At 32.7% G+C, this 20,249-nt stretch overlaps 1 protein-coding gene across 6 annotated transcripts in view; it reads left to right on the top strand.

The window, feature by feature from the left end:
- LOC114349504 (AF4/FMR2 family member lilli) overlaps positions 1-20,249 on the top strand; it is a 692,430-nt gene that overhangs the window by 279,255 nt on the left and 392,926 nt on the right. For all 6 annotated transcript variants that reach the window (XM_050647824.1, XM_028299898.2, XM_028299899.2 and 3 more), the window contains one exon: positions 5,269-5,389. In XM_050647824.1, the coding sequence (XP_050503781.1) occupies positions 5,269-5,389 (121 nt within the window). The remainder of the gene's footprint in view (positions 1-5,268; positions 5,390-20,249) is intronic.

The raw sequence follows: 20,249 nt of genomic DNA, 5'->3' as shown, positions 1-20,249 counted from the left end.
AAAAGATTTTTTGGGTAAGGAGTTTGTTTATTTTTTTATTAGCTTCAATTTTGGTAATAATAACTTTTTTGTAAAAACTTATAGTTTTTGAGTTATCTATGAAAAATCGGTTAAAAACATGCATTTTTCTTACGAAAAATTAAAATTTTTGATCTTTAATAACTCAAAAAGTATTAATTTATATTAATAACTTTATATAACAAATTTTGCTTAGAATTTGTCCCTATATCGATTGATGGTATCATTTTTAATAAAATAATTTTCACCCCCGAGAAGGGGTGGCATCCACCCCCAGGGTAAAAGCGCAAGTTGTCATTATGTCACCTTTGTTCCTTGAGGTATCCTCTAACTGATCACCAATTTTCATGAAAATCGATGGAGGTTCAACGAAATCGGAGGTAATATCCACCTTCAGTGACTCCACTAGTAACCTGTTCCACAATTAAAACTTCCCTTGTTCCAATGTTCCCGTATATCAAAGTTTGTCCGACTAGACACCGTTAAGCTATTAACAAATTTTCAGCTTGCTATTAATCAACTTTTTTGTTGGTACGCGGGATCCAGACCTAATCCATACGTACATACAAACAATATGTGTGATGTGCGAACCTTGACCTGGAGTCGCGAAAAATGATGTCGAAACCTTTTAATTTTTTGCTTGTGTTATGAAATGAGATTTGTTTTAAACCTGAGGTTCTCAAACGTTGAAAGAGAAAAAAGCACGTTTCTCAAAGAAACGTGCTTTCTTATTGAATATAGTCTTTTTACTACAAAAACAAGATTACTTAGGTCAAAATTTCTGACGTAAGAGCACTGTCAAAACATTAGAATGTGACTTTTCATCATGGCCACGTTTATGTCATTACTTGTCAGAGATATTTTTCTTTGTTTTTGTTTACTATAAAAATAATATCTATAATTATTTATTCTAATTAATGATGTCAATTGGTTTTCATTACTTGCCGAAATATATTAATTAACAACAATATTATCATAGTGTAGGTATAATCATTAAAATAGATTATTTAATATTTTTAAAACTAAGTACTGCAAACGCTAAAATTCATAAGAAAACTTTCTGACCTTTAATCCTAATATGTAATAATCTTATTTCTAATAAACCTAATCTAAGAAATCTAAATTCTTCAAGTTACTTCTCTGCAGTTGATGGTAAAAGGGAATCCTATTATTTCGTTCTTGTTCAAAATAATCTATTAAAGAAGCATTTTGATTTGGCATGTTTCTCAATACAAACACAAACACAATAGTATAGGTACACAACAATAATTACAATAGTTTTTAAATTAAGCTGTATTAATTAATATGTAGGTATTTTGAAAAAACAGTACAGTGTTTTAAAGCTATACATATTTTGAATTAAATTGTGTAATGGAGTAAAAATGTAGCAGCACAGAACTGTCATATCAGTAGCTTACGATTGTCTAATATATTTAAATAAAATTATTATTTTCTGGATTATTTAACTTAAAGGATTGTTTCATAAAATTTATATTAAGTATTAATAATAAAAAATGTTTTTGGTTATTTAATTAATAGGCATGATTCTAAAATCCTCAATGTAATCACGATTACGTTTTCCTTATTATAATATCATGTTGACACTTTTGGGAAATCGGACAGTTCCATGTGGGTGTCGTATAGCTGTGCTAGAGAAATGTCAATTTTAAAGTTGATGTTTATTTACGTTAATTAACATTACAAATTAATATTTCGGCGTATTATTAATATATTTCGACAAGACATGAAAACCGATTGACGTCATTAATTAGAATAAAGAATTAGAGATATTATTTGTACAGTAAACAAAAATAAAGCAAATATCTGACAAGTAATGACATTAACGTGGCCATGATGAAAAGTCACATTCATGTTTTGACAGTGCTCTTACGTCAGAGATTTTGACCTACGTAATCTTGCTTTTGTAGTAAAAAGACTATAGCTCTGTGACTGTATCTCATAAATTTACCAACATGGAAAACGAGGAACTCATTTAGGGAATAAAATTATTATTTCTGTCCTTGTTTCTAAAAATCATAAAAAACGTTGAGACTCTTCGATTTTTATATGTATATTTGTACTTTTCAAACATAAATTTAAATGTACAGGGTGATCCACGTAAGCATAGCTTTGTCTATAAGCTTTACTTTTAATGGAACACTGTGTATATTTTTATATTTTTAAAAGCTTCTTAACAAGCTGATCATAACGAACTATATCGTATGGTTATATTTTATCGTTACATAGGTATTTCGTCATTGTATAATATAATATTTCAGAAACTAAGGTAATGGTAGGGGAGCCCAAGCGGGGATTTTTGCAGTTACTTGAGCGCGTCAGATTATGACATGGGGAGAAACCTGTAGTACCCTCGGAGTAATTACACTCAAAATAACAAAATTCAGTTTAACAACACTGTGTTAATGTTGATAGTAACATATCTCTTTTAAGATAATCAGAACTGTAATTTAGTCCAAACAAATTAATATTTTTTTTGCCAACAAAAATGATATTTTTTAACCAAATAATGTTTCAAATATGATGTGCACAATAATTTTTAATTGGGTTCTGCTAATGAGCTTGCTTTTTTGTCATTAAAGTAGAAAAAACTTTAAATTTCACTCATTAAATCATTATCGTTTTAATTATTTTAACTGTACTAATATCCATCCACTAATTCGGAATGATTAATGCGTTGTTAAAACATTTTATCTGTAGCGGCTTCTGGAATGTCTTAAAAATATCGAATTTCATTGATAAAATGCGCATACCCGACCGATCTTCGCTTCGATTGAATACCCTGCAGATGTATTTACCTCTATCGAATTTCATTGATAAAATGCGCATACCCGACCGATCTTCGCTTCGATTGAATACCCTGCAGATGTATTTACCTCTACCATATATTAGCTCTTAACACAGGGAAGTTCGTTAAGGGGGGCTCGAAAAAAATATATCCTTAAAAATACTCGAAATTGTCAGATTAAGATAAGATAAGCTAAGTACATGCAAAAGAGGGTATATTTCAAAAATCTGATGATTGAGCGAGGCGTAAGGAAATGGGTGAGTCAAAAAGTTTCACAAACATAAAGCGAATATTTCGCGAAATGAACGTTAGATCGAAAAACTAAAAAATACCATCCCACCAGAATGAAAACAATGGGAACCTTCTCTGATTACACCTCCGAGGCTTCTACAATTTCAGAAGGTTCCCATTGTTTTCATTCTGGTGGGATGTAGAATAGCAATATGTTGTTTTATATGCCATTAGAGTGAAAACTTAGTCTTTTTGCTAGCAGTTGCCGCTAGGGCATCTATGCCATTTCGTTCGTTGCGATCCGGGATGCACGCTGGGGTTTGTTTTGGTTGGATCAGGGAGAGTAGCGTATGTGCCTCCTGATGAGAGACTAATAAGTTTCGAAACCGGTAGAGGTGCTTGCTGCACTCTCTGATTGGACTAGAATATGGTTCGGCTGTATTTTCGTTTTGCAACGAGATTGAAAATGGTTATTCATTTTTAAAAAATAGGTGTTCAATATTTTTCAAAAATCTATCGAATGGTACTAAACATGACCCCCCCACGGAGAGGGGTGGGTGGTAAATTTAAAATTTTAAATACAAACCCCGCGATATTTCGCAAAATGAACATAACGTACCATCAATGCAAGACTATCACAACCCAAAAATTGCCATTTTTTGTTTTTTATGAATCTGTAATGGTAATGGGTAGTCTAACATAATGCAAGAGTATTATAACTTAACATTAATATTGTTTAATAATGTCTTATATTAAATTTTGAGTTATAATACTCTTTCATTATGTTAGACTACCCATTACCATTACAGATTCATAAAAAACAAAAAATGGCAATTTTTGAGTTGTGATAGTCTTGCATTGATGGTGCGATAAGATCGAAAAACTACAAAATACACTTTTAAAATGATTTTAAAAAATCTATCGAATGGTATCAAACACAACCCCCCACGGAGGTGGGGTGGGGGTTACTTTAAAATCTTAAATGGGACTCCCAAATTTTTATTGCAGATTTAGATTCCTTACGTAAAAATAAGCAACTTTTATTCGAGACATTTTTTCGAATTATGGATAGATGGCGCTATAATCGGAAAAAACGATTGTTGGAAATGGAAAATTAAATTAAAAAATGGAAAGTCCCCACTTAAATGGAAAACTTTACTTAACTTTTTTTGGTTTTAGGACCTAATAATCATAACCCAATAGGTCTCCATAACGCTCGAGTGACTGCAAATTTAGCATACTTTGCTCCCCTACCATAATAAACATTTTATGTTCAAGGTAAAGCCAAAATATTGCTTAAAAACATTTTTACTTACTACTTTTGTTATACAATATTTTTACTCAATGTCATGCAGCATTTGAGCACACTCCTGTTCATCTTCGGTTACATTGGAATACAATTTCCTACTTGCAACAGATGATGCTGTCAGTGTCAACACTAATAAAAGACGTTGCAGCTTAAAGTCAACCTATATATAGGATATGTATCACACTATACCATAGAAATTTGTCATTTCAAGTTGATGTACCTATCCAAAAAGCTGCAGGACCTGATAAAGGACTAATACCTACATTGCATAAAAAAGGCAGCCGATCGCTTTTATTTTTTTGAGCGTGGTTACAAGTAATATCTGATATCAGAATTTGTCAAATCATTGTAAAGAGCGCTTAAAATAAGCTTTAAGAAAGTTTTCTTAACAAGTTAGTGAGCTACAAGTACACGTTTGGATCCTTCTCAAATCATTCCATCCCCTATGTTTTCTCAAAACAAAACATGTCGGTAGATTACACTAAGATATCGTCTTAGAATGAAATCATATTAACTCCGGCAAATGACAATAATGGCTACAATTTCTTGAAAGATGACAATCATTCCATCAACCGCAATTTGAATTTGAATTTGCATAGGGTAGGTCAAGGCTTCACTTGATAGTGTCACAGCTGGAATCATTTAGTCAATTATCAACATATTACATCTTCTTTAACATATGTGGACTTAACTGCCGTTTATATTTCTAACTTAAGACAATAAAATTTGCTACATGGCGAAACACCTTCCTCAACACTAAATTAAACCGGATGGCACAAATTATACTAACACTTTTTTTATTCACTTAGCCAAGTTTCTCTGTTTTATAAATTTTATTAACTTAACTATGTATACGTTCTCTCGGCGTGAATATATTCGTTGAAAAAGTATGTTTTTGTTTCAGCGTGGAACGAGACCGCCTCCGTGAGCGGGAACGGCAGGCGAGGGCCCAGATGTCGTCACAGGCGGCCGAGCAAGAAAGTCCGGGACCGCCCGGAAGTTTCCTATTTCAACCGCTGATAAAAGTAAGTACTTATGTACCATTTATGATATTATACCTATAAACGCGTTAAGATTTTAATTCTTCTAATGTATAATGAATTTTAACAATTTATTTATTTAGTTTTTTTTTATTTATTTACATTTACTACTTCACTAAAACATTTCAAATTCAAACAATTCAAACTGTCAAATTTATATACATTTATTTACCGACAACGTAATTTGGATATAAACGCGCGCAGTCTACAATCATTAATGAATACATTACAATACCTATTCTCTATTTAAATACTATTCTGTTCTTCTGGTAATTTCGGCAAGGAACCCTTGCTCGATATACCTGCTTCTTGATTCCCAAATTCCGGTCTTTCGGCTCTGCCAGCATGAAATGCCCAACACGTGTTTATAGAAGGGTCTGTTTGGTTTACCGCTAGGACAGCTGGACAACGATATGGGCATTATATAGACGAATGCCTATATCTAGAATTTTCTAGTGGGTCAATGTCAGCTATTTATAGTTAGCGTAACACACGATTTGATACAAGTCTTAACTAACTGCTGAACTTTTGGCTCCCCATAATCCGAGAGGTGTGGGAAACAAACCGCACTCCAGCGGGCTGGAAAAAAGGTAAAATTATTAAGCTTCCAAAAAAGGGCAACCTCACACTGTGCAAACATTGGAGAGGAATAACCTTGCTAAATAAAATTTTCACGACCATCAAAAGGTTAATAAACAAGGTTGAATTTCGAGCTAATCAAGCAGGCTTTAGACCAGACTCCTATTGTATTTAGTCTATAAGTATTTTTTTATTATTTATTATTTTTTTCTGTCAACTCTAAACGTTTTATAGGCAAAAACATGATTTTTTACACTTTATAATCGTTTAAAAACAAAACAATGTCGGATATTGAAGCAATTGAGAACGAGAAAAATTTTTAATGTTCTTTAGTTATGTCGAAATTCGAAATACTGTAAGTTAAAAATGTGCAAAATAAATTTCTCCTGTTTTAAGATTTTAATATAAATACTATTTTTAGTTTGGAATTATCTTATCAAAATAAGCCACAATCCTTCAGTATTCACTATTCAGATTCAGGTATTAGATACATTTTACTCCCAAAATCATAATATAAAAGGACAAAGAACTGGTCATAAAGGTCATAAAATTGATATCGGTCAATTCGTATCTGCTGGTTCGCACATTGTGTCACAAGCTAGTAAACGCAATTCAAGAATTCGTGAAAATTGACTAAACTCTGTTGCCAAATCTATCCGCTAAAAAAAAATTTTCTAATAATTTTGATATTTCGGTAGAAAAAAAATCGGCAGATTAATTTGAAAATTAAGAATTTTGATTTTTCGGTAGAAAAAAGGAGAATTGGGTAGATCGGTAGATTTGACAGGTATTCGGTAGATCCACCGAAAAATCGGTAACTGTGGCATCACTGGATTTGAGGTAAGTCTGGCCCCAATATTTTGAATTTCTAGATCCGCGCCTGGTTACACCTCGTGAAAATATCTTTATTCAAACTCCAATACAATTCCAATACTTTACAAAGACAATGACGTCGACTTCGCAAAGTAACAAGACACTTACTCAACACACACACTACACATGACACTAGGTACCTAACTGCAAAAATTCACCATACCTACCATGCCATGCTACCACCATTAGCAAAAAAAACTGATAACTGTAAACTTCAAAATCTGAATTACAACTGTTCTTTAAAATGTCACATGTTATAGGTTTTCTGACGTTCTAGACGTCACCAGATATTTCTGGGTTATTCGATGGCATCTGGAACATTCTCGTACGTGACTACTTCTTCTTTCACGTCAAGGAACTTTTTCTATGTACGATCAATCTACGGAACTGTCGTAACAATACTGTGGAGTTTTTAAGGGAACAATCGGATAAAATAATTTCCATTATAAAGTCACTGTACACTGAGGCGAAATGCAGATTGACACACATTGGGATCAACAGTGACGAATTTGACGTACTTACTTGAGTCAGACAGGGATGCGTGCTTTCTTCGTTTCTTTTTAATGTAGCTAGGGAATAGACTATGTTCTCTTCAAACTAGACTCCGACACAAGAGGGATACAATGGACGTTAATCACACGCGAACTAGAATACGCCGACGATATCTGCCTATTAGGACAAAGGTTCCAAAATGTGACTGACCAATTAGAAACACTTTCCACTGAAGCCAGTAAAATAGGTTTGAAAATCAATATTAGTAAAATCAAGTCCATGAGAATAAATGCAAGGAACAACACTCTATTTACTATCGATGACATGCAGATTGAAAATGTGGAAAACTTGGAATTGTCATAACAGAAAACGGAGGCACAGAAGACGATATTAGTATGAGTATACGAAAGCTCAACAAGCATTCAGCATGTTCAACCCTGTTTGGAGATCTGGCGAGTATTTTGGAGTGTTTTGGGACCTTTTGAAATTTTTTTGAGCGAGAGTTTGATGTCAGCTATTAGATCGAGAGCCCAACACTACAAGAGGATTATGGTCTGCGCCAAAATCTGGACTACAGACCACCAGTAAGGATCTGCGAAAAAACGTCTATTTTTGGATGTGCGAGATGGCATTCGGATTTTTGCAGATAAAGTTAGGTGACACATTCAGTAATAATAATGAACTTATGCTCCTTCTCAAATATGCCCGGAACATTAATAAAAAAATTAAAATATTTAAAAATTTCGAAAAACATCGATTTTTTCTGCTTTCTTTGCTTGTAACTTTAAAACGATTTTTTTTTGGAAGAAAGTCGTACAAAAATAAAATAAAGATAATTGAATTTTGTATGATATACGACTGGTAAAAAATGTCTTAAGGTATTACCTTTTCTGCAATATAGCAATAAATACAAAATAAGGGGGCAAAATAAGTCTGTTGTTATTTAATATTTTTTAACCACTTTGGTGGCAGTTAGAACCTTAGTAATTCGCTTAGGAAATTCTTTGTAACATACTTAAATCGTGTACCACATTTCATTAAAATCGACCTAATAAATTTTGCATAATAAGTTTGCAATCTAAATGTTTTTAAAAAAGTTCAAATTTTTTAAAATCTTTCTGAACAAAAAGTAGACCATTTAGAAGCTGGCTAATTTTTTTACATATAAAGAGGTGCTCTACCTATCTAATACACTTTACAGAATTAAAATCAGATTATTTAAGGGGCCTCAGCAATGTTTTAAATTTATAAACAATTTTTTGGCTTATAAATAAATAGTTTTGTTTAATAATAAAAAAATTAATTTTTAGCAATGCAAATAATTAAAACCGGTATAATTTGACTTAAACTTTCAAATGCTGTCAGCAGAATTGCTATTTTATTTTTTAATCAAACGTTATTCGCGTTCAAAAATTGCAATTTCTCGATTTTTTGAAAGTTCCACCGCGTTTATCTCGAAAACTATGCATCCTACGAAAAAATTTGTAAGAACATTTTTTGCTTAGAATTACCCAAGAAATACAAAAAAAAATGTTTTACTTCGCGAAAAATCGATGTTATGTAATTCCTCAAGTTCTTTGTTTATAACAATCTTATCGACATCCGGATCAACTATTACCCAAAAAATTCGTGTTATACGGGTCAAAATACATAAAAAAACTTGGGTAAGTCCATCTAAATAAAGGAGCCCGTAGCACCCCCTCCTGGCCACAGCACTAATTTGTTTATAAGCCAAAAAATTGTTTATAACTTTAAAACATTGCTGAGGCTGCTTAAATAATCCGATTTCAATTCTGTAAAGTGCATTAGATAGGTGGAGTACTTCTTTATATGTAAAAAAATTGACAAATCTTTGTATGTTCTAGTTTTTGTTGTGCAAGATTTTAAAAAATTTTAATTTTTAAAAAAAAGTTAAGATTGCAAAATTATTATGCAAAATCTAGTAAGTCAATTTTAATGAAATTTGGTGTACGGTTTTAGCACATTACAAAAATTTTCTAAGCGAATTAGGAAGGTTCCAAGTGTAACCTAAGTGATGGAAAATCATTGAATAAGGACAGGCTTGTTTTGCCCCCTTATTTTATATTTATTGCTATTTTGAAGCAAGGGTGATAAATTAAGACATTTTTAACCAAATCGCATCTGATAGAAAATTTAATTATCTTTGTTTTATTCCTATACGACTTTGTTCTAAAATTAATAGTTTTTAAGTTATAAGCAAAAAAGTAGAAAAAAAAAACGAAATTTTGTGAAATTTTTAAATATTTAATTTTTTTTATTAATGTTCCGGGCATATTTGAGAAGAAGCATAATTCAGTTATTGTTAACGAAGTTATCACCTAACTTTATCCGCAAAAATCTGAATGCCACCTCTCACATCCACCTAAAAACAGATCCTTACTGGTCTACTAGGATATGCTGTTGTTTTGTTGACAATATTTTTTAATCTCTTATTTACTATAATATTATAATCTATCTTATCTTTGATTATGTGTTGCGTATCTCCTGGTCTCTTCCATGTATAAAACCCTCGCTTGTCAAAACTGGTAAACAATATTAGGAAAACCAATTATTTTTATGGGTCAAAACGGCAAACAGGTGTATGTTTTCAAAAAACTTTTGATAGTGTGTAAAAAATATATTTTATATCAGCTAAGTACTTTCAACACATAACGTGCCATCATCAGAGCTTCCTAAAAGGACATATTTAAGATAAGATTTTTTTCATATAAAAAATGAGTGAAAAACTTACGTCCTCTTAAAATACCTTCATAGAAGAGCAATTGCTTAACAACACAACAAAAAACATGAATACTGGGCAAAAGCCACAGATATAGGGTAATAACCCTTTACAGTGAATAGAATCACATCTAAATTCTTTTATTAATTTATAAAGACAACATGGCTGAGTCAGACCATTTTGAGCCCACGTGAACAGCAGATCAGCTGAGGAAGACTGTCATTTATTAAAATGGTAAAGAAGGAACTACAATCTTATGCGACCTCTATATTCATAAATATTAATTAAAAAATTGAAAATGGCTAAAAAGCCATGTATAGGTTAAACGAATTTAAAGTTAAGATAATAAATTTTAAAGTTAAATTTTCAAAAGATTACTATTATTACTATTGAAGTGAAATGTTAACGTGTATATTATAAGTTATCAAAATTCTCCCAAAAACAAAACTGTTATAGTTCGACCAAGTGTAGAAGAAGTTAGATGAAATCAAACCTAGGAGAAATATCATTTGACAAGCTCAGAGTTCGAAAGCTGTTATTTAAAAAATCGTATTGATTAATTTAGACAAATAACAAATATTTATTTGTTTAAAAATATGTAAAAAATGAACGAAAACTCAAGAATACCTAAAAGTAATGTTCAAAAAACTTTCATAAATTGTTGGGTATACTGTATACTAAACCAAAATTATTAAAGAAATTTTTTTATGACAGGTCGGTACTTTTGTATCCATTTTCAATTATACAGGGCGTTTAACACGTTACGATTTTCATTGAAATTTGGTTATAATTTTTTAAATACCCTGTATAGCACGAAATCACTTTTATCACCGTATAACATAAAATACAGGGTGCTTCATTTTAAAATACACTTTTCTGATGCGGTACGGTGTTATAGAAGACCCAGTATATTTGTAACTAATTTAAAAATGTGAAGCTTACTACAGCTATCTCCTATTTTTGTTAATACCTTTTGTTGTTATCTCCTATAATACCACATAAGTGAATCACCCTGTATATTCTTATTATTTGAGAGGTATTATATATATACTTCCTTATTCGTTTATTATACGCTAAGTGCTTACACTCTAAAAACATGATTGACAATACAAATTGGATTTTCTATTTTAACAACTTTTACCAACCAACAATAGACAATGATTTCAAACGTCTTTTACGACTTTTAAAAGATGATAAACGCATCTTTAATTTTACTGCCTCGATGCCAGAGATTACGCAAATGAAGTAGGAAGTTTTCAAAACACGGACTATAACTGAAATCCGATATTGAACCTAAAGATGGGGGATCGCTTTTTCCCGGATACAATATTCTGATATAAAACCAGCCGAATGCGCTATGATAAAATATCGACAACGCTTTAGCCACACAACACCAACATCAAGAATAGTAGTCTATGTTGTGATGCCACTCCCGTGTTAAAATTTTCTGATTTGGTTTCTTTGCGGATTCCTGTTTAAAAATGTCCCCACGAATCAGAAGGGACCCACGTGAAATTGTTTGGCAGAAATTATTTAAACAATTTTTTTTGAACAAATTCTAAAGATCAGCTTTTTTTTGTTCCGGAAAATATTCTTTTAGGTTTTTGGGTCATGGGTTTTTCCCAAGTTGATAGTTTTCGAGTTATAAGCGATATAAAATCTGAAAAATGCGAAAATACGCATTTTCGAGGCTTGAAAACTCATACAAATTATTATTTTTGAGGTTGCTAGGTGTATAAATTGAAGTTTAAACATTCAGTTTCAAAATTCTGGAGAGTAATTGATATTTATTCTAATTTAGACCGTTGTTTTTTACTTAATATTATGCGCGTCCATGAGACTTTTAAGCCGCCGCGTGTCGCACTAATGGTTGTCTCTGTCGCACTATATGATTGCATTTAATATTCCATTATTGTTTTAATTGGCCATTTCGCAATAATTAATTGAATAAATAAATCATTTAGTAAAAGAGATTATATGTCTTCAATGGTTTTCCAAAGCTTCAATGGTTTTCCTTTTATCTTTTGCTAGATTTTTCCAGTTTTGTACTCCTAACAATCCCATGTTTTCTTTTACCAATTCCGTCCATTTTCTTCTTGGTCGTCCTCTTTTCCGTTTTGTGCCAGCTTCAGTATTTATTAATTCTTTGGGGACTCTACCTTCCCACATTCTACCTACGTGTCCGAGTCACCTTAGTCTTTAAACTTTCGGAAAGTTACAAATTTTTTGTTGTCCATACATTTGCATTATTTCATTATTTGTTCTATGCCCATCTTTTATAACTCCATATATTCTTCTGAGTATCTTCCGCTCCCATCTATATAGTTTCAGTTCCATAGTTTTGCTTAAGATCCAAGTCTCACTAACATAAAGCACTGTTGGTCGAATAACGGTAGTGTAGTATATATTCTCTTTTTGCTCCTTTGAATATTTTCTTTGATCTCAGGATCTTATTTAGACTTCCAGCACTTTTATTACTTTTAGTAATTATTTGTTCGATTTCGCGAGTCTCTTCATTTCTATTTGTTAACGTTACTCACAAATAATCGAAGTGTCCAACTCTCTCAAAGTTATATTCCTTGTCTGGGGCAGATACTTTCCAAAACTGCCCTAACTGTTCGTTATTTCCCTTCATCTCCATATACTTTGTCTTTTCCCCATTCACTTTCAGCCCGAACTTTCTGTCTTTTCTTTCGAATCATTTAAAAATTTCTCTTAATTCTATTGGTCTTCTACGCATTGATGTCTGTGGTGATAGATTTAGCCTTTAGTGTAAATATTGCTTTTCCTTAAAATTCTTTCCAATATTAGGTTGAAAAATACAGTGAACAAGGGGTCACCTTGTCGCAGGCCTCTAGTGATGTTAAAACTGTGGAGACATGACCTTTTATCATAGGACGAGCATAATTAACGTTTAAAAACAACGGTCTATATTGAAATAAGCCCCGATTACTCGTCAGAATCTTGAGATTGAATGAATAAACTTCAATTTAGGTACTTGGCAAAACATGAGTTTTCAAGCCTCAAAAATGCGCATTTTCGAATTTTTCAAATTTTAACACTAGAAAGTCGGAGGGGCCAATTTGGCCCCTGTTGCGATTTGAAGTTATTGTAGTTTTTTTATTTGAGGCAATAATCGCTAATAACTCGAAAACTATCAACCTTTGAGAAAAATGAAAAGAGACCTTTTTTGTTTAGAATGACCCAAAGAAATATTTTCCGGAGCAAAAAAGGTGATCTTTTCAATTTGTTTAAAAAAAAATTTTTTAACAATTTCTGTCCAAAAATTTTATACGGCACTGTTCTGATATGTTTAAAGGGGACATTTGTTTAAAGGGAACAGGAATCCGCAAATAAACCGAATCAGAAAATTTTCCATACAGGAGCGGCCTCACACTACGGACTATTTAGCCACACAACACCGACATCAAGAATACGAGTAGGAACAAAAATCCGGATCCTTTTTATTCAAAGGCGTGCTGGGCTGTATTTTATGTTTATTTTGTTGCGGGGAAGGTCGGTTATAAATGTTGGGGATTTACCAAAGTTTTGAGCATGTTTTTTATCTTCAGTCCTTCGGTAGCAAGAATTATTCAATGGTTAGACGATTTCCGTTCAAGTTGAACAAATTATCGGGAAATTTATTTGCGGCAATATGGTTTTAGTACTTAATATCCCTTTTTTAGAATTTTTTAAAATACCTTTTTTGTTACTAGTCGCTAGCCTAGGGTTTCCGATTATTTTTTTTTGCCAGAGAAATAAGATTTTTCTGGTGACAATCCAGGCCGAAACCAAGTTTTTTGAGTAGTATGGACATCTATATTAATAACCTGACCTATATGTTTCCTGCAGCAGCCAATTTTGATGATATACATAGTTATAAGCAAATGAAGATCAAAAAACGGTAAATTTTCGCTTTTTTCGTCTATTACCTAAAAGTTAAGCATTTTAAACAAATTTGAGAGTAAGAAACTCATAAATCGTATAAAAAACTTCAATATGGCGGTCTCTGAATATGTCTATCCTTATTGGTTGCTTAGAAAATTGCAAAATAAATAATAAATTTTGAGTTTTTATAAATATTCATAACTTATGTAAAAATTAACTTAGAACCTTCTTATTACACGGAATGCTGAGACTTCGTGCTTAAATTATACCCTTAAATTTAATAGTAATTGATAAAATAGTTTAAAAGTTATTTAATTTGTTTATCCCAAATTCATTTTTTTTGCAACACTATAAGTCAGTAAATTATGAGGTTACAGTAATACTTCGGACAGTTTATGAAAGAAGAACATTTATGCTATTAACTTAATTAAAAAAAAATGACAAAAAGTAATTTTAAACAGTGTAAAATTATTTTGCAAAAACATGTCAATTTTTTGCTTACTTATAAACAATTAGAATAACTTTTTAACCGTTACCCGTAGAAGAATTATTTTTTTATATTTAGAAAGACTGAATTTTTATACACATTTAGAAAGAAAAACAATTGTCCTAGGACAGTTAGGGACGAAGTTAGCCCCCCTTTTTTAATTCACATGTTCTTGCAAAATAATTTTGCAATATTTAGAATTGTTTTTTGTCATTTTTTTTTTAAATTAAATTAATAGTGTAATATCTTCTTCTTCATAAACTATTCAAAGTACATATTACTGTAACTTCATCATTTTCTGACTTATAGTGTTGCAAACAAAATTAATTTGGGATAAACAAATTAAATAACTTTTAAACTATTTTACCAATTACTTTGAAATTTAGGTTATAATTTAAGCACCAGAAGTCTCAGCATTACGTGTAATAAGAAGATTCTAAGTTAATTTTTACATAAGTTATGAATACTTATAAAAACTCAAAATTTATGATTTATTTGGCAATTTTCTAAGCAACCAATAAGGATAGACATATTCAGCGAACGCCATATTGAAGTTTTTTATACGATTTATGAGTTTCTTATTTTCAAATTTGTTTAAAATACTTAACTTTTTGGTAATAGACGAAAAAAGCGAAAATTTACCGTTTTTGATCTTCATTTGTTTATAATTATGTATATCATCAAAATCGGCTGCAGGAAACATATAGGTTATTATTATAGATGTCCATACTACTAAAAAATGTGGTTTCGTCCTGGAGGGGGTTGTGTCACCAACAGGATATTTTTTTTCCTTATTTCTCTGAACTAATGCTCCACCTTTCTAAAATTATTATGATCCCCCTAATTAACATATACATAATTTCTAATATTAAAAAATTGAATTGTTTACTTACGAAACCTAAATCATAGATTTTAGTAAGAAATCACTAGGAGATTGTTAACGAAACACAATAAGTAAATTTTCAAAACGTAAAATTTACTTACTCCATGACGTTACAACCCTTTGTTGATATTAGCCAACTTGACAACATGCCATTCCTCTCTGTCTTGAGCAATCTCCATCTAATTATCCACAATCGTAGCTTTAAGGTCTGCTGCTATGTTATCCCACCAACCACTGGGGTTGAGATCGACCACGTGGTCTTATTCCATTTAAGACTTCTTCCCATACCAGCCTTACTATTCTTTCGTCCGAATGTCTTCTAAGGTGTCCTGCCCATTGGAGACTTCTGGACTTTATTTCTTTTATTATGTTAGCATCTCGATATACTTCTTCGAGCTCTTTGTTAGTTCTTTCGTTTTTTCTTCCTTTCTTTCTTTCTTTCTTTCTTTATTTCTTTCTCCCCGTCCTTGTACCCTATCAGGGTGTAGGATTTGGGATCGCTATTTTAATTTACATTCACCCATCTATTCCATTCTTTTCTGTTTTCTGCCATTATTTTCAATTCTTCGAGTGATTTTCCTTTAATTTTTCCCACCTCTACTACTTGCTGTATCCATTTTTTCCTTGGTCTGCCTCTTTTTCTTTTTACGATGTTCTTTGCTTCGTGGACTTTTCTTGTAATTCTGTTGGGTTGCATCCTCATGAAATGCCCATACCAATTCATTTGTCTCTTTTTTAGTTTATTCATTATTGGTTCTTGGTTGGCCATTCTCTTAATAGCTTCGGTGCTTAATCTATCCCATTTTGTCTTTCCAGCTATCCTTCTTAGGTATCTCATCTCCATTGCATTTAACCTTCCAGTTTTGTCCAGTTTTCACTTGCATAGAGCACAGTCGGTATCAATATTGTGTTAGTGTAAATACATATATTGTGTACATATATGTTTATTTTTGTCTCTCTTTCAAGTTCTCTTTGCTAGTTCTGATCCTTTATTGTCCTGCTGCTTCATCAAGCACAAGCCCAAAGATCTTCCTGAGGATTTTTCTTTCCCAAATACGTTGTCGTTCTTCGTTTGTCTTTGTTATCGTCCACGTTTCGCTACCATACATCACTACGGGTCGTATGATTGTTTTATATTATAGTTTTATCTTTGTATATCTTGTTAGTTGTTTCGATTTTGTAAGGTTTTGAAGGGCATCTGGTGTTATTATCTGTTGTTTCCTATAGCTTCCTGGACCTAACAGTAAATTTGGTCCTTCTCGATGGAACACTGTAGTCGTAGTCGGTCTTTCGATTCTTGCTCTTCTGGTTATGTGCTCCAGAGTTAAGTTGAAGAGCCGTGGTACAAGTAAAGGGTGATTAATTTAGAGGTATTTTTTTTGTGAGGATTTGTTGGGAGATCGTGCATGACTGGTATCACCTAAAGTTGCTTTCTTATTCAGTATTGTTTGACATTTCATCCTAGAAAGACTTAACTCGGCACAACGTCTAGAAATTATTTAGCTGTATTACGAAAATAGGCGTTCAATGAGGAATGTGTTTCGTGCGCTTAGAGCAAAAAAAAATGTTTTCCGATGAGGCCCGTTTTTGGCTTATGAGGACGTGAATAAACAAAATGCCCGTATTTGGGTTGATGAGCAACCCAAAGAGGTTCAAGAGTTGCCAATACATTCAGAAAAATAACACTGTTTGGTGTGGTTTATGGGCCGGTGTCATCGTCGGTCCATGTCTTGGACCGGCCAGAATGTTACTGTGAATGGAGACCATTATCGCGTCATGATAACGGACTATTTGGTACCAGAAATTTAAGTTCGTAGTTTAAGTGACATTTGGTTCCAAAAATATGGCGCCAACTGCCATACATCCCGTGAAAGCACGGCTTTACTGAGAAAACGGTTCGGTGAGCAATCTATTTCACGCTTCGGACCAGTGACTTGGCCGCCTATATCCTGTGACATCACACCTCTAGTCGTTTTCTTCTGGGGCTATCTTATAACGATCAGATGGACACGAGGTCATGAAGGCTGAACTGGAAGGATCAGGACGATATTATCCTTGGATGGAATAAGGAATGACCGAAGATGGAAAGGTCCAATCGTTTACATTGACGAAACAAAGGCCACGTTGCTCAGTCGGAAGAGATGTGGGCATGGTTCTTTGTGTTGGGCTTCTGTTACAATGAAAGGTGTTAAATGAATAAACAATGGTATGCGAATAGAGCCAATGAAACGAAGATAGACAAAAGGTAAATAGATAACATTAACTGATGGTTTGACACTTGAACTCTAAGGAAACGGAAATATTTAATACTCAAACGAAAATATAGGACGCCAGGTATTTTGACCAAAAAATACTCAAAGGAACAATAATTAACGAAACATAACACAACAATAACAAATTAGCAAGAATGCTACGACAAGACATCCATGTACTAATCTTGAGCTGTAAAAAAATTAAATAAAATACGACATCGTAAGTTTCAATGTAACATTTATTAAAATACTCAATGAAATCTCTTAATGCTCACATAATATATGCAAATAAAACGTAAAAACGTCAACCACAAAAACAAAAATTACTCAATAATTATTTAAAAATGGTTAACAAATTGCATATACGTTGGTGTATTCACCAACACCGCAAAACTAACAAAATACGAGATGTACCTATAATGTAAGTGAACGAATATAACTCTTATTAACTCAAAAAAAATAAACTGAAGTTACTCAAAAAAATAAAAAAACGATACTCTAAATAAAACTTATTCTTACCGTTCACTTACAACAAAAAAGAAAGAGCTCTTTGTTTATATATATAAATCTAATAATACTCAATAATAATACTCTAAAGATACTCAAAAAAATTTACATGGTGAAAATGTCTTTTATTTAAATATTAAAAATAAAAAACAAGTGACCGGCATATATGTAAATGTCACTATTAACACTAAAAATGGGCTAAAACTGTAAGTCAATGAACTTATCCCACGGAAGAAACACAAACATAAGTTCCTTGTTCTGGACACGCGAGAAGACATCTCAATACTTCTAATAAAGGATGCGTAACTTACTTGAAGCAGATGTAGAGGATGCCCTTAGAGGCATTCTTTATCTAGGCCAGGTCATTTACCCAGCGGCGAAGTCGAAATAAAAGGAACGACAAAGAATAGCTTTGGCCACAGTGTAATGTGGATTCAGGTGCTAGCGATAGGTGATAACTGGGACTTGGGCCAGGGACCAGCCCTGTGAACAAAATTAAGTATTCACAGCGAGTGTTCTATAAAGAAAAGGGTTTTGTAAAGACTTACCAGAAGAAAATTCTAGGCTGGTCCATCACAAAACAACTAACGTCCACTACATGACTGACACGGCTTAACTTACTGCCACAAAGTTTAACTCACGAATGCCAAGATATCTCAGATTTCTGCTTAAATAAGACTGACGGCTTGGGGTACGCGACTTGCCAACGGTCGCCACAGAAATGCAAAAAAGGGCCTTATTAACACTATAAAGGGCTTAGCGAACCTAATACTTAAGATGACTTATGGGATGCAAGGCCCATATCATTCACCAGAAAGCTATTAAAGTCTAACGGTCGACTCTATCGATAGCACATATGTGTTTCTAAGAAAAACAACGCCGATAGGGACTCTAAGATCTAATCAGTTAAGATAAAAGCGTGAAATGAGGGGGGCTAGACCAAAATCTACACTGGGAAAACTTAAACGTTATAATCTCAAGTCCAAAGTCTACATGAATAAACCGGCTACGATTGAGGCATTGGAGGCCAGTATTACTCGAGTCATTGGTCAAATGCCAATCGAAAAGCTCGAACGGGTCATCGAGAATTAGACCTTCAGAATGGACCGTCTTAACCGCAGTCATGGTCAACATTTGAAAGAAATTATCTTTAAGAAGTAATTGTAAAGAATGGTTCTTTTTTACGACAATAAAGATTTTCAAATAAAATTAATTTTTTCATTGTTTTTTCTTTTTAAAAACCCTTTAAATGAATCACCCTTTACATCTCGCTGTTTTAGTCAATTGTTTATTTCAGATGACTCCGAGTATTGTTTTCCAACTCTCACCTTACATCGTAAGCCTTCCATACACATCCGTATCAAACTGACTAGTTTGTTTAGAAAGAAGTTCCTGCATCGCTGTCCACAGTCTAACACTGCATTCTCTTTCAAATGCCTGTTTAAATCAAATCTATGAAGATCTAATGTAGCTCACGATCAAAATCCCAGCATTTCTCCATTGTCCATTCTATTGTGAATATCTGATCAATAGTAGAGCGACCCAGTCTAAATCTGCATTGATAATGCCCAACGATTTCTTCTGTGTGTGTTTTGGTTTTATTTGTTAGATTCCCTTCTGACATCAACCAGAACATGATCGGTTCTGATTATTGAATAATTAGAAAGGACAAATCTCTCCAGGTCTATTTTAAAGTCTTGGTTTTATTGCGAAGATGGGATTTTACTCTAGTGCATGTATGCTAATAATAAATAATACAAAAAACACGTTCACAGAAATTAAAATCATTGATTTCCAATACACCTCAGAAATTGATCTCACTTTTCGCAAAGTTGTACAGCTACACCCGTAACAATTCCCGCAATTTTCTTCTGATAAATTTGGTTTTCGTGACAACCGAATGTATTTCGTGTGTTCTTCTAATTCCCCAGCGACCACGCCGCTGTCGTTTTGAGAACATGTTCGCTAGAAGAGCCACCACGTGATGGATTTTATAGATTTATAGTCCAGGAAATGTTTTTTTTGTCCTAATTGACCTAGGTGAATTTGTTTTGAAAATTCGTTTAAATATACCATTCTATTAATAGTCTACAGTCAATATCGACAAAATTATTTAAATTATTTATAAGTCAAAAATGAGTCTT

The sequence above is a fragment of the Diabrotica virgifera genome, chromosome 3 (assembly GCF_917563875.1).
Source record: "Diabrotica virgifera virgifera chromosome 3, PGI_DIABVI_V3a".
Classification (NCBI taxonomy): domain Eukaryota; kingdom Metazoa; phylum Arthropoda; class Insecta; order Coleoptera; family Chrysomelidae; genus Diabrotica; species Diabrotica virgifera.
The sequence above is the reverse complement of the archived record's forward strand: the minus strand, read 5'-3'. Positions and strand labels throughout refer to the sequence as shown.